We start from the raw sequence: 16,352 nt of genomic DNA, 5'->3' as shown, positions 1-16,352 counted from the left end.
AAAAGAAAACAGATGACAAATACAGTCATGTTAACTCTGCATGGAGACAACTTTTCTTATTTCTAGTTCCCTTTCTACCCCACCCTCCTTCTCATTTTCTGTCTTCTCACTATGTCCTTCCTTCTTTCTCCTATTCAGCTTGCTTCCACACCACCCCCTTTACTTCCTGAACTTTCAGGCAAATTACCCTTTAATGCACTCATTTTTTAAACTGGCTTCTAAAAATCAGGAAACCACAGCGAACATGCCCTGGAGACTCCAGATGAGCAGTCATTGAGAAAGCCCAGTCCTTTGGTACAATTAGATATTTATACACCGGCCCTTTGTACTCTTTGCTTCAGTGATGGAATCTCGCATCCTGTTTTATGGAGGAATTTTATGACTTATTAACTGCCAACAGTTCATAACCCCTCAGGCTTAATTAACTAGCCTCATTGGCCTCTGAAGAAAGACTAATGTTTAAACTACAAACTAGTATTTTGCAGAAGGATCTATGGCTTACAGAGCATTTTCGCAATTCTTGACAGAACACTAAACATACGTGTATGCATTGATTTGCCAAGTCCCACCATTAAGGTCAGAGGCTTTGCAACCAGCTGAGTAAATTGGCCTTCTTGGAGCGTTCAGTTCAGTTAGCAATCCCTCAGCAGTTAGAATCACTTCAAAAGAGACGCCAGATGCAAAAAGGACTTCATACTTTATTTTGGTAAAATCATGACGGCAAGAGTTGAAGACACAGGAGCATGAGCTCATCAGCTATTAAATCATCTGCACCACGCAGAAAGATGGCATAGAGCTTCATGCAATCTTGTCCAATCTACCTAATTTTAATATTATATCATGGCTCTCTTCCCCACCCTCCTTCCTTTTCTACCCCTTGCCTCGCCCCCCACACCACACTCTCCCTTCCTACCAAAAACAAAAAGCAAAAAACAAAAACAAAAAAACCCTGTATCATCAAAATGAATTAAAAAATTCTTAGGACATTTGTATATGATAATGATTTAACTCTTAACAGTTATTTGCTGTTTCTATTGTCTTATGATATAGACATAAGCAGAAATTGCTAAAAGAAATAGGAAAAAAAGAATAACATTCAGCATTTTTAAAAATGTCGTCACTGAAAGACTTCAAGTGTTTAGAATCTCTACTAATATGTTTCCTAATATCTCCTGAACAAAATAGACAACTCTCAAAAGTAAATAACCTATATATCTGTATTCAAAATATGACTGCTACATGTATAATGTAATTAATTTCAAGTTTTGTTAAAAAAAGTTTTAGTCACTTGTAACTATATATTTATATTGCACTTTATTTTATATCAGTAAAAACCCTATTAGTTTCAACAATGATTCTTACAACTTTTGCATCAGGCATTACATTAAACAGCTTGTATGGATTATTAACAAGTATATGAGGTATATGATATTATCCCTAATTGAAAAGATAAGATTCAGAGAGTTTCAATAATTTACTATGACTATACAGAGAAAAAGTTGCAACACTAGGTCTTGAATCCATTTCTTACTCCCAAGGCCAAACTCATAACTATTATATGTTAACTTATACTTAATATTCATTACCTCTTTGATCCTCTTAGCAAATCTGTGTGGAGTGGTGGTCATCATTGCTCCTTATTGAGGTTTATATAACTTGTCTTCACTTCAACCTTCAGTCCAGAACTCCCTCACTAAATACCACCAAAACCTCCCTTTGTTGCATTCTGAAAGTCTGCACAGGACTTGCCATCCACAGTGTAGACATACACTAATCATCTCCTCCTCTTATATATTATACACATATCCAAAATCAATTAAGGAATCATAAAATATTGGGGAAGGTATGCCTCCAGAAATATATTCTGGTTCAATGCATACACATATTATCAGGGAAAAAAGAGCTTACTAAAAATATATTCATCCCTGGATTTCTGAATTTATTAAAAAAAAAAAAAAGGAAAGCGGAGATAGCAAAGCTATTTTCCTTTATCTGAACAAAAATGAAACTAACCCAAAATGTCTTTTGAGTTGGCTACTGGATACCTAGAAGATGGACAAACAAAATACTATGAAAAACAACAGTGAAGTAATGTCTGCAATTTTACTCCATGATAGAATTTTTAGTCAGCATTGTAAGAACAATGTGCTCTGGCCCTAAATGGGTCTACACTTTGAAAACCAGAAAAATAATGCTTTGATTACTTTTGTTTTTTTTAATGATGTTGTAAAAGTTTATTTAAGAAGGTCAAACCAAAAAAAAGGTCAAACAAGATTGTCTTAGATATAAAATCTAAGATATAAATTGTTAGATATAAATTGTCTTAGATATAAAATCATTTGTTCTTGAAAAATGTGTTGGGTGTCTATTGCATATATTTCTGAATAAGAAATACTGTCTTGTCCACAGTCTAATAAGAGTTCAACAGACATTATTCATTAATATACACAAATCTATTATAAAAATACTTGGATAATTCTTGATTTCATATTCATATTCACAAAATACTTAGGAACAAAGATAAATCCAAATATGCCTTTAGTTTTGGGTAACAATTTATAATGTAACCTTGAGAATACTTTTTCAGCTTGCTTTCCTGCAAAATATTCCTAAAAATTGCTTACTACTCAGGTATAATCTAACAGTTTTCTCTCCATAGCAACAAATATATACTAGACAAATACAAGAAAATTATTGGTGACTGTCAGGAATTACTATAGTAATTAAATTAATTGAATCATTAAATGACTCAAATAGTCCTTGTATCTAGGATTTCCTGGGAAATTGAAAAAATCATTTTGATATTTTTACTGGTCAAAAATACACTGTGAAAATTTATTTTCTACTAAGGATAGAGCCAATATGTTCCCATTATAATGTTAAAATAGCTTTAAATAAATCATATATTTGACCAGCTAATATTACCACTTATAATTATTTAGTAAAGGCACTTGTAACTATTCTTTTGTCAAATTTGGTGCTTGACTAAATATGGAATTACCCAGAATCTAGGATATTTGAAGTGACTTTTTAACAAAGAAAGTCTAAAATACATTATTTTCAACTGAAAATCACATTGCATAAAAGCTACCTGAGTCATGCAGGCAAATCCTACTTCTGGGATGGTTCATGCCCTGAACACAATGAACAGTCTCTTGCGAGTTGAAAAGCAAGTGCACCTGCTCCCTCTCCTCATCAATCCGAATGTTTCTGGAATCTCCCCAGAAGGAGAATTGGAATAAATAAGCTCCACAGATCAACTAGAATCATTTCTGCCCAAAACCCCAATGTCTCTGAATTTGGCTGTGGCCCCAAATAGGAGGTGAATTAGAGCTCTGGCTCTCTATTTACTAGGCATATAAAAATGCTGAAAATAGTTGCTGGACAATGAAGTAGCTTTGCCCTCTGTTGGCCCAAGAATTTGTGGAGCTAGTTCACACTGATTAGCTAAACTTAGTGACTTCAGGTATGCAGGAATGAAATTCTTCTGCCATGAAGAACCTTCACTTCTCCTTTGCTAACTTGCAGAATAGACCTGTCAGCCGGGGAGAACGGATGTTTCTGCGCCACGTGGCACTTTAAAACTTCCTTCTCGGCAGCTGGAAGAAACAAGGGAATTTCCTCAAAGTATCCCTGCAGCTGCAGAATTTGGAAGACTTGAAAGTAAGAATATGCAGGCTGGTGGTGATCTCAGAGGCAACCCTTTGGACAGAACTTGATATATTTGGAGGATTGAAACAAAAACTTCTCTACTATAGCCTGTTGGGAAATCAGTATCCTTAATGATTGGATAACAGAGCAAATTTATAATCAAAGGCCAGTAAGCTTATAGGATACTCCTTGGAGCTACCAACCAACTTATTTTATAAATCATATTTAATTATCTAGAGCAGTCTTATATTAATATATAAGAATATAAACATTATATACTTAATATAGATACATATTATATATAAATAAAAAACTTTACATATAAATCCTGTGGGGTTTCTAACACAAGCAAAGCATCTCAGTTTTCAGGTTTATTGTGTCATTTACTACTTTAGAGTTTGGATATCACAAATGTGCTTTCAAAGCAACTCTTTAACAATTATCACTTATCTTCACATAACCATAAAATGACAGCAGAGAAGATTCTTTAGGAAGTAATACTAAAAGATTCCTAAGGATAGAATAATTTACCAATCTCCTTCCTGCATAATTTTGACAAATTTAGAAATCTTAGAAAAATTTTTCCACAAACCTTGGTCTTCATCTGCTATCCTTTCTTCAAGTTCTTGGCTTACCTTTCTAGCAGAAATTATGGTACTAGAACTATATTAAATTACTTTTTAAATTTACTATCTTAGGTATCATGTAAACCTATAATTATCAATAAGGAAATGTCATTTTGTATGTGCAGGGGAATAGAGGTACTGATGTTCTCATTTTTGTAAAATTTTAAGACCTTTTAGACCTTGCTGCTGTAGTATATCTACACCTTCAACACATTTTTTTAATGGTGAACTATGACCTACAGCGAAACTCAAACATATTTGGAAAATACATGGAAAGTTCTTAGCACCAAAGTGCTTGTGGGGAGGCGACGATACAGTATGTAGAAAACATCCATTCCTACTAAGCATTAGAAATGGTTATCAGTCTTTCAGTCCTTTTATCTTCTTTTCAACTCAACTAAGTATTTCTTCACATGGCTTTGTTCGTGCTTTCTAAAACCCTTTGGTTTGCTTGCTTAACTGAATCAGAGGGCTGGATGGTGAGGCCACGACTTCCCAATAAGATTTAATTATGAGTGCAGATATGAACAAGATTTAGACTATTAAGCCTTGCACTTCAAAAAAACTTTTAACATATTTTGCCTTTAAATCTTTTATCACCTGCAAAAATTAATTAAGTGCAGATGTAGCAGGTTCGCTTTGGATGCCAGGGTTCATTTCCTGTCTATGCTTTGTCAGACAACCTATTACACCTCCTCGTGAACTAGAGGCAAACCGAAAACGGGGCTCATAAATCACCAGTCAGCTCTCTTTCGCCCTTTCCTGGGTTGGCCTTTTTGTATGGGGCAGATCTCCAGCTCATTATTCATGAATATACTATAGACAACATGCCAAGTGTCATCTGCATTTAAACAAACCATTTGTTAAGCAAATTATAACTCTATTGTGTAAGAATGCATCATGTTAAAATGCAAGACTAATGTAATGCCTCTGACTTTTAATCACTCAAGGTTCCTGCCGGGAGTCATCCCAAACTGGCATACATGATCAGAGATCTTTTCAGAAAGAATGACATGCTGACTTGTTTTAATAATACCACTGTTGCACAACAAGCAACATGATTGCTAACCAGGGGAAGTGGCCAATTGGTTACCAAAGCAACAGCATTCTTTCCAGCACATCTGACTATTTAAAGTCTATATTCTGCAGGGAAAAGTAAATTCAGGTTCTGTTGGGTTATTTTAACTGTGGAAGTATCAATTCATTTAAGGATCATAAAAGTTGCCCTGATCTGCGCCTTCTTCTCATTAAATTGCAGTTAACACCATGAAAGTGAAACGTGAATGTTTATGGTTTCAGAACTGCAATCCTGAATTTAATGAGTTTCCACATTCAAAGGAAACGCACCCTTCAGTTGTTTGCAAGTGCTAAAAGCAAGACAACCTAACACAGAAATACAAATTCACTCCCTTTTATCTAGAGTCACTGAAAATGCAGCTCTGGCCAGGAATACATACCAGATCTACAATCAATATCTTGCTTATATTTAGTTGGTCTCTCAAGTATTTGGCGGTAATTGCAACTGAATTAAAAAAGCAGAACCCCCTGCGGAATAGAGAAGAACAGAGAAATAAGAAAGCAAATCAGCCAGGAAAACCATTATAAATAATGTTCAGAGCATTTTTTAAAATGCTATATGATCTCTGAAGCCATAAATCTGCTTCTGGGAGTACCTTGCAAGATTTTTCAGTCCATCTGCTAACAATTAGAGGCTTCAGAGACATGCACGGGGCAGGTGACCGCCAGGAACCGTGGCGCTTGGAGATGGGCAACAGTCCCTGGTACTTACATGGCTGTGGATTCTTCAGCATGATGGCCTGGGGGCCTTACAACAGCAAACCCATTCTGTAAAAACAAGACAAGTTTTCAATGATCAGATATGGTAAGATTGCTTGGATCTCCATGTACTACAGAGCATCAGACAAACACGAAAAGATTCAAGTCTATAAGAGGTTTCAGGGCTTGTTTTCTTGATCCCATTGCCATTTCAGAGAATGAACAGAAACAATATATATATATGATCACATATTATCAGATCATGTCTCAAAAAGAAGGCTTCTATAGAGCCAGGGGAAGAATAGGGATTTGGGAGTTGTACCTAGCTGGCAAATATGCATATTAGCTATTAGACTAGCATAATTCATTTTCAAGAACAACTTCTTATTTTATGAAAATAACATCCTACAAAGGAAGAAGAAGAAATTCATTCTTGGTGCAAGTTTGGGTCAAAATTTGGAAAGACCAGGGAAGACCCAAAGTGAAAATTCTTTAGCTGGATTCTTTTAATGGTTATTTCCACTCCATTGTCAGCAAAATGATAAATTTATACTCACACACTCATATACACACAAAAGAGACCCCAGAAAGGTGAAAAAGAGAACAATGGAAAGCCCATATTTCTTCCAGTCTATAAATTTAGCTTGGATGACTGCCAAGACTTGCAACTTTATTGGATTCCCTAAGTCAATTTCTAGCCCACGTTCTGGAATTTTATAAAGAATTCCAGGGCTGAGTAGCAATCAGATCTATCCATGATCAAGGAATGCCTTAACCTCCAGATTAGTTGGAATGCATCACGGAAAGCTGAAGTAACTCCAGCATGAAGGCAAGGAACTATAAATCCTTACAAAGCCAGCATGCTCAGGAAAGTTGGGTTGCTTGACATGAAAAAAAATCATTCATCAGAGGGTTCACACCACCTTTCACTTAACTATGATTCAAGTAACATACTCAAAAGATATTTATTTAATATAGAAACCTAAAACTTTTGAAATAATTTTAATACACTCCAGGGATATTTTTCCAAGTCTTATTACAAGCATAAAGATAATATCATGAAGAATAATCTATTCCCTAGGACTTTAAATATACACAGATTTTTTTTAGAATGTTATGGTAACCAATATACAATGATTAATTTGGTATACATTTTGATGAGCATATACATAATGATAATCTCAGAAGCAAATTACAAGTCAAATAACACAATATTAGTTGTAAATGTAGAAATGGTGGTAAACACATTTCCTATTACAGTTCTTAAATACATACTATTTTTGTCAATAAAAGGTTAATATCAGAGAAACTATTAAAGAACCACACAAGACCAAAGAGATTGAAATTTTAAGATTTTTAGACTGAGACTTTGGTGTGCTTTAGGAATTCTGGGGATTTATTATTAAGTAAAACTTATGATAGGTGCAACATATCCTACTGGGAAAACAACAAGGTGAAAATAACTATATATATAATTAACAATATAATTAGCATGTAATGAATTTCTGTAATAGGATTCACAATAGAATTCACAATTGGTCTTTCACAATTCAGTTAAAACTATTTTTGTAAACTACTATGTTTTACAAGTAAAGGGCATGGATAGACAATACAAAGAAGAAAAAATTCCAGTGATCCGTAACTATAAGAAAAAGTATTTGACTAAATTCGTAATCAAACAAAAGCACATGAAAATCCTAATGGAAACATTTTTCCACCCAGGATACTGGAACTTTTTCAATACTCTATGCTAACAAAGGAATGCTACTTTGTACACTCACAAACACTGCTTAGAAGAAGATAATTTATTATAACCTTCCTGGAAAGTAATCCATCTCTATATATTTAGAGCCTTTAAAAACATTTACCCTTTGAATTACCAATATACTTAAAGGATTTTTGCCCTAAAGGTGTTACTAACTTTGTAGATAAACATTCATATAAAAGATGTTTTATTTACAATAGGAAAAATCATAATTATGTAAGTTAGCTAATATTAGGAGAATGTTTAAGTGAATTATGGTATAAGTATACTATGGAATATTAGACAGCCATTAAAATTTTGTTATTACAAATACTGAGTGGAACAGAAAGATATCAACTTTGGAAATATTAGTGTTAAGAATAATAGACACAGTAGGATATATCTGAGTGATAGTATTCTATGGGTTATTTTAAATTTGTAATTTCATATCTTTTGCAAATGGTTTTACAATAAATATTAATTATTTCATAATCAAAAAATATAAAACAAAGAGAAATTCAAGAGAGAGATTTGAAATGGTCTTATAGGAAGAGCTGTGGTCATAAAGGTAGAAAAATGTTTTAAGGGTTTTCTGGACAGGAGGGAAAAATATGAACAATGATGAGAAGAAGGGATTTGGGGAAGTACTATTTATGAATACTACATTGCATACTAACTGGGATTTAAATAAAAACTTAAAAAATAAAGTACTATATACAAAAAAAGTCAACCTGAATAGCAATGTTAAGGAACAATATGGAAATAAAATCACATAAAAAATTAGCTAGATTATAGAGGAGAAAAAGCCAAATAGAATTTGATTTCTATTTCCCTCCTCTCTTACAGACATATTCCTTGAGAAAGGGTCTGCTTTTCACTTTATAGTTTTCCAAAGTAACTTCCACCATTCTGCTAAACTGTTTCTGAAACTGCTTGATTTGGGGTTGAACATTTTCTTCTTGCAATTACAAATCTTTGCTCAGTCATTATGATTCACCCAAAGCTTCCACTTTGTTCTCATTAATGGCAAATACCCCTACATTTTCCATGTCTTTTTTGAGAGCCCTCCTTTCCTTAGCTGAAGCTAGCAGAACCGCTTCTTCCACCATCTGGTCAAGCGGTAGCTGCTTCCTCTCTCATACTACACAAGCCTGCATTCAGGAGAAGACAGAACTGGTGTTCTCCTGTGTCTCACTGCTGCTTTTGAAAGCCCAATGCTCCCACTCCCCACAATACTTTCTTCTAAAAAAGGACTAGATCACACACAAAGAAAAGATAAACACAGTAAGATGACTGAGACTGAGCCCTGGAGCAGTCTGGCTCCTTTTGCCTCCTGTTACACTAGAGAAAGTGTTAGTCCTCCTCAGATCTATTTTACCACCTGCAGTTATGATCCCCCCTTCTCCTACTTTTCCATGATCATTTACGTTTTTCCCACTAACATTAAATTCATATTAAAGTTCCAAATTATATATATTTCATTGAGATGTAAATAAGTTCAAGTTTCTACCATATTGAAAATTAAAACGTTATATATATCAACCCAAATAATACAAATACATATATATATATCCAATGTACTATGTACCTTCATCATTAATCCTACTGATCCCTCCAACTGCTACACCTTTCTTCACTTTTAGCAAGCAAAATTCTCGAAAGGTGGTCTACCTTGCTGTCTTCTTTTTCCTTTTCCTCACCCCTGCTTCAATTACCTATCTCTAATTTAACTTCACTTCCTTAGTCTATTAAAGAAGTTTTTACTAAAGTCACCAATGGCCTCCATGTCCCTAAATCCAAAGACCTTTTTATGCTGTTAGCCTTCAGGGCCCCTGGTCAGCTTTAAACACTATTGGCTACATCTTCCTTTTAAAAACACTCTCTTCTCTTGGCTTCTGTGATTTAATTCTTCCCAGGTTTATTTATCTCTCTTTCCATTTCCTAATCAGTCTTCCTTGAATGCTCATACTCCTCAGTTTGCTCATTAAATAGGAAATCACTCAAGGCCCAGTCTTAGACTTCTCATTTCATACTTACTTCTGAGCCTGTGCCATCACTCTTCTGAATTCAATTACCACCCATGATCAGATACTTCACAGATTTCTATTTCCCAGATCAGCCCACCTACTCAATATCTTCACTTAAATATTCACTTGAAAGTTCACTTCAAATTCAGTATATCAAAGGTCAAACTACTAATCTCTCACAGCCTTCTCTAACTTACTAATGAAACCATGTTTTATCCAGTCACTCAAGTCAGAGACCAATGAGTTATCCTTATGGCTCCCTCTCCCCAGCCTTCCTCCATTTCATTTTAATTCATGACCAATTCCTATTGATTTTGCTTTTAAATATCACTCAAATCTATGTACTTAAATATATATCCACTCTTGAGGATTTTGCCTTTTGAATTTCTGTCTTTCTCTCCATCACTCCTCCAAAAATTATTATTAGTGATTTCAATATCTATATACAGATACTCACTTCAATATCTTTATTTCTCAGTTCTCTGACTCCTCATCTTCAATGACTGTCTTCCATTTGCAGTCATACTTCTAGACCCTGCCATTACTGGTGAGACATCTCCATAATCTTAATATCAAACATCCTACTCTCCTATGTTCTATTTTCCAAATAATCCCTCAACTGCACCAAGACTTCCAATCCATTGACCTTATTTAACTTTTGCTATCCATCATTCACCCCTATCACCATGTTCGCTTTCCTCCTTATTTGATTAGACTTTATGGTCCTTCATTGTATTCACTTCTTTGCATATACTTTCAGATATCTTGTCCCTCTTCCCCTCCAATATACTTCCCTGGTGTATTCATCTGCTCAAGTTACTATAACAAAATACCACAGGCTGGATAGACTTAAACAAGAGAAATTTATTTCTCTAGTTCTGGAGGCTGGAAGTTGAGATTAAGGTCTGGCAGGGTTGAGTTTGCGTTGATAGCATTCTCAGTTTGCAGATGTCTGCCTTTTCCCTAGGGTCCTTATGTGGCCTTTATTCTGAGTGCACACACACAAGGGCATAGAGAGAGAATTCTAGTATCTCTTCCACCTCTACAAGAGCACTAGCCTTGTAGATTAGGGTCCCATCCCTATGACTCTCCCTCATAGATAAAGGTCTTGGAATACAGCCATATTAGGAGTTTGGGTTCCACATTACAAGTTTTGGGAGCACATCCAGTCCATAAATACTTCTAGTCACTTTGTCCCTTTATTCTTTCAACACACTCCCCTGAAAAAATTACAAAATGAATTAAATATAACTTATATCTGCTCTGTTCTTACAACCAAGCCTATGTAAAAGCCATATAACTTATCTTCCTTCAAAGTCATGATTACAAACCTCAGATAGGCTCTCCATGATGCCCAGCAATCATACTACATTTCTTAGTCAATTAACTCTCTATTTCAGCAGAGTATTTCTACCTTCTTCTCTTTCTTCAAATCTCCATTAACCCCTGCTCATTCTTTTTTTTAAGATTTTTATTTATTTATTTATTCATGAGAGACACACACAGAGAGAGAGGCAGAAACACAGGCAGAGGGAGTAGTAGCAGGCTCCATGCAGGGAGCCCAATGTGGGACTTGATTCTAGGACTCTAGGATCAAGCCCTGAGCCGAAAGCAGACACTCAACACTGAGCCACCCAGGCATCCCACCCCTGCTCATTCTTTACAATTTGCTGATGACCTAGCTTATTTCACTTAAAAAATAGAAGCAATTAGAATAAAATGGCCTCTTCCTTCCATAATCAAATCTAACCATCTATCCCCAGCAATCCCTGATCCTAAGAACAATTAATTCCCCTGTGCACTTAATCCCACCACCTCTTACCTATTTGAAAACTCCTTACCTACACTTTTCCCTTTCCCTCTGGTATCATCAATTGTTTCTTATATTTGATTGTTGTCTTGAGGGTAAAAAAATATATTTAAGTCTCCCCTCTTAATAAAAACAAAATAAACAAGGCAAAATGACAATAATAGCATTATACTATAATACTATCACATAAGTATAATACATAAAAATAATATAATGCAAATATAAATATGATAAATAATAAAATCTAATATTTTATTACTGATTTAATCCTAAAAACATCTGAGGGAAGATAACATTATTACCCTCATTTCATGAATAAGGAAATCAAGGCATAGGAAGAATAAAGAATTTGCTTAAGGTCCATACCTAGCAAGTGACAGGGCTGAGATTCTATCCCAGATGGTCTGGCACCTGAATACAAGCATTTAAGACTAGTCACACTGTACAACTTGGCCTTTGCTCCTTTCAGCTTCATCTTACACCACCATCCATTTTCATTTCTCCACTCTGGCCATAGTGGCCTTGTGGTTCTTCCAGCATGTTTGTTTCCTCCAGCCCCAGGTCTCTGTACAAGCTCCTACTTCAGAATGGGATGTCTTCCATTTACATACCCTCTCCCTTTACCTGGATGACACTTCTTATCTGCACATTTCAGCTCCAAAATCACCTGCAGGGAAACCATCCCTGGGCCTCCGAAGGTCAGCATCAAGATCCTGTGCGATATGCAGTTAGAGATTTGCTAACCCTTGCTTCTAAGAACTTGTTTTAGTTTATAATAACATACTTCTTAGTGTGATTGTTTTTATTATTTTTTATTATTGTGACTTATATAACTAATGTCATATCCATACTTCCCATAGTGGGATCACCCTGTTAGACTTTGCTCACCATTTTATCATCTAGACTTACATAGTGCCTGGTACATAGCCAGTGGTCAGTAAAGAATGGTACAATGAATTTGTGAACTACTCTGGCTCTTATCCCTCTAGCAATTCCTTAGATTTGCTCTTGGCTATTAAGTTCTTCATTATCTCCAAGGTCCCAACTTCTGTACCCTAGCTTTTTGTGGGAGGTTGACTATCAGACTTGGGAACATCTTCTTTCTTAGAAACACATAAAATATTAGAAACACATAAACAAATTACAATTAATGGAGCTTCTGATTTCAATAACTATTGTGGAAAAGTGTTTTAAAATAAAATTATTATTCTTACAGAAATATCTGACTTTTACACTGAATTCTAAGCTTCTTAACATGGAATTTGTTTTCTATTTTACTGTACCCTTTAGTGTCTGGAATAAAGGTTTATTGCATGGGATACCACTTGAACCAAGGTTTTCCTGGGCTCAAGAATATATATGTCTTCAATGACTATTTTTCAATGAGCCTTTTTGTTAATTTACTGTATATTCAAAAAACCTCAATAATCTACTAGCCTCTATAACTGTAAGAAAACCTGTATACAATAAAGGATTCAGAGGATCACTCTATTATTTTTTCACCTATGCCAACAATAATCATTTTCATTTCATGAAAAATCTTGTTTTCTCAAACCTTGAAGTTTGTATGTTTTCATTTAATCTTTTAATTTTTGAACACTTCAGAATGTAGCAGTAAAACCTACCCATCCATATAATTTTGAATTGCTTTCTACTTTATTCCTGAAAAAATTCCTTTCTTTATATTTTAATCAAAGTTATGAGATTTCAGGCAAGATGGCGGAAGAGCAGGGTCCCCAAATCACCTGTCCCCAACAAATTACCTAGAAAACCTTCAAATCATCCTGAAAATCTACGAATTCGGCCTGAGATTTAAAGAGAGACCAGCTGGAACGCTACAGTGAGAAGAGTTCGCGCTTCTATCAAGGTAGGAAGACGGGGAAAAAGAAATAAAGACACAAAAGGCCTCCAAGGGGGAGGGGCCCCGCGAGGAGCCGGGCTGAGGCCGGGGCGAGTGTCCCCAGGACAGGAGAGCCCCGTCCCGGAGGAGCAGGAGCTGCACCAACCTTCCCGGGGGAAAGGGGCCCGCAGGGAGTCAGAGCAGGACCCAGGAGGGCGGGGATGCCCTCGGGCTCCCGGGGACACTAACAGACACCTGCGCCCCGGGAGATGCGCCGAGCTCCTTAAGGGCTGCAGCGCTCGGCGGGACCCGGAGCAGCTCGGAGGGGCTCGGGCGGCGGCTCCGCGGAGGGGGCTGCGCGGCTCCGGGAACAGCTCAGCCGCGGCGGCTCGGGCCAAGGAAGAAGCTCCGCGGAGGGGGCGGCGCGGCTCCGGGAACAGCTCGGAGGGGCTCGGGCGGCGGCTCCGCGGAGGGGGCTGCGGGCCGGGAGCGCGAATCCAACAGGGCAGGCTCCGGGGCACAGGGCGCCGGGACACAGCCCAGGATCCGGACTCCCCCTGGGAGAGGCAGAGGCCGGGAGGGCCCAGGACAGCAAGGACGCTCCTGCCTGGAACTGAGCAGATCAGCGGCCCCGCCCGGGAGCTCCCGGGCCCTGCAGACAGAGAGCCCCGGAGCTACTGCGGGAGCTGACTCCAGGGTCCCAGAGCTGTCCCCGCCACTGGGGCTTCCTCCCGGGGCATCACGGGGTAAACACCCCCACTGAGCCCTGCACCAGGCAGGGGCTGAGCAGCTCCCCCAAGTGCTAATACCTGAGAATCAGCAGAGCAGGCCCCTCCCCCAGAAGACCAGCGACATGGACCAGTTCCAAGGGAAGTCAAGGGACTTAAAGTATACAGAATCGGAAGATACTCCCCCGTGGTTTTTTTTGTTTTGTTTTGTTTGTTTTTGTTTTCTTTTTGTTTTTGTTTTGTTGTGTGCTTTTTTTTCTTTCTTTCTTCTTGATTTCTGATTGCTTCCCCCACCCCACCCCCCTTTTTTTCTCCTTTCTTTCTTTTTCTTTCTCTTTTTCTTCTCTTTTTCCGCTTTTTTTCTTCTTTCTCTTTTTTCTTTTTCTCTTTTCTTTCCTTCTCTCTCTTTTTCTCCTTTTCCCAATACAACTTGTTTTTGGCACTCTGCACTGAGCAAAATGACTAGAAGGAAAACCTCACCTCAAAAAAAAAGAATCAGAAACAGTCCTCTCTCCCACAGAGTTACAAAATCTGGATTACAATTCAATGTCAGAAAGCCAATTCAGAAGCACTATTATACAGCTACTGGTGGCTCTAGAAAGAACCATAAAGGACTCAAGAGACTTCATGACTGCAGAATTTAGATCCAATCAGGCAGAAATTAAAAATCAATTAAATGAGATGCAATCCAAGCTAGAAGTCCTAACGACGAGGCTTAACGAGGTGGAAGAACGAGTGAGTGACATAGAAGACAAGTTGATGGCAAAGAGGGAAACTGAGGAAAAAAGAGATAGGCAATTAAAAGACTATGAGGATAGATTAAGGGAAATAAATGACAGCCTGAGGAAGAAAAACCTACGTTTAATTGGGGTTCCTGAGGGCGCAGAAAGGGCCAGAGGGCCAGAATATGTATTTGAACAAATCCTAGCTGAAAACTTTCCTAATCTGGGAAGGGAAACAGGCATTCAGATCCAGGAAATAGAGAGATCCCCCCCTAAAATCAACAAAAACCATTCAACACCTCGACATTTAATAGTGAAGCTGGCAAATTACAAAGATAAAGAGAAGATCCTTAAAGCAGCAAGAGAAAAAAAGTCCCTGACTTTTATGGGGAGGAATATTAGGGTAACAGCAGACCTCTCCACAGAGACCTGGCAGGCCAGAAAGGGCTGGCAGGATATATTCAGGGTCCTAAATGAGAAGAACATGCAACCAAGAATACTTTATCCAGCAAGGCTTTCATTCAAAATGGAAGGAGAGATAAAGAGCTTCCAAGACAGGCAGGAACTGAAAGAATATGTAACCTCCAAACCAGCTCTGCAAGAAATTTTAAGGGGGACTCTTAAAATTCCCCTTTAAGAAGAAGTTCAGTGGAACAATCCACAAAAACAAGGACTGAATAGATATGATGACACTAAACTCATATCTGTCAATAGTAACTCTGAATGTGAACGGGCTTAATGACCCCATCAAAAGGCGCAGGGTTTCAGACTGGATAAAAAAGCAGGACCCATCTATTTGCTGTCTACAAGAGACTCATTTTAAATTTTTTGTTTTTTTTAATTTTTTTTTTTTTTTTTTATTTATGATAGTCACAGAGAGAGAGAGAGAGGCAGAGACACAGGCGGAGGGAGAAGCAGGCTCCATGCCCCGGGAGCCCGATGTGGGATTCGATCCCGAAGAGACTCATTTTAGACAGAAGGACACCTACAACCTGAAAATAAAAGGTTGGAGAACCATTTACCATTCAAATGGTCCTCAAAAGAAAGCAGGGGTTGCCATCCTTATATCAGATAAATTAAAATTTACCCCGAAGACTATAGTGAGTGATGAAGAGGGACACTATCTCATACTCAAAGGATCTATCCAACAAGAGGACTTAACAATCCTCAATATATATGCCCCGAATGTGGGAGCTGCCAAATATTTAAACCAATTAATAACCAAACTGAAGAAATACTTTGATAATAATACACTTATACTTGGTGACTTCAATCTAGCTCTTTCTACCCTCGATAGGTCTTCTAAACACAACATCTCCAAAGAAACGAGAGCTTTATTTTTTTTTTTTAATTTTTTTTTATTTATTTATGATAGTCACAGAGAGATAGAAAGAGAGGCAAGGGACAGGCAGAGGGAGAAGCAGGCTC

General features: G+C 37.3%; 1 protein-coding gene across 3 annotated transcripts in view; it reads right to left on the bottom strand.

Moving 5' to 3' along the window:
• HDAC9 (histone deacetylase 9) overlaps nt 1-16,352 on the bottom strand; it is a 927,702-nt gene that overhangs the window by 183,593 nt on the left and 727,757 nt on the right. For all 3 annotated transcript variants that reach the window (XR_005983513.1, XM_041727864.1, XM_041727863.1), the window contains 2 exons: nt 6,067-6,122; nt 5,735-5,822 (listed from right to left, as the gene is read on the bottom strand). Coding sequence is in view for 2 of the 3 variants with exons in the window: in XM_041727864.1 (XP_041583798.1) it covers nt 5,735-5,822; nt 6,067-6,122 (144 nt within the window). In the remaining variant the exon portion in view is untranslated. The remainder of the gene's footprint in view (nt 1-5,734; nt 5,823-6,066; nt 6,123-16,352) is intronic.

Source organism: Vulpes lagopus, chromosome 13, assembly GCF_018345385.1.
Source record: "Vulpes lagopus strain Blue_001 chromosome 13, ASM1834538v1, whole genome shotgun sequence".
NCBI classification, from domain to species: Eukaryota; Metazoa; Chordata; class Mammalia; order Carnivora; family Canidae; genus Vulpes; species Vulpes lagopus.
The sequence above is the reverse complement of the archived record's forward strand: the minus strand, read 5'-3'. Positions and strand labels throughout refer to the sequence as shown.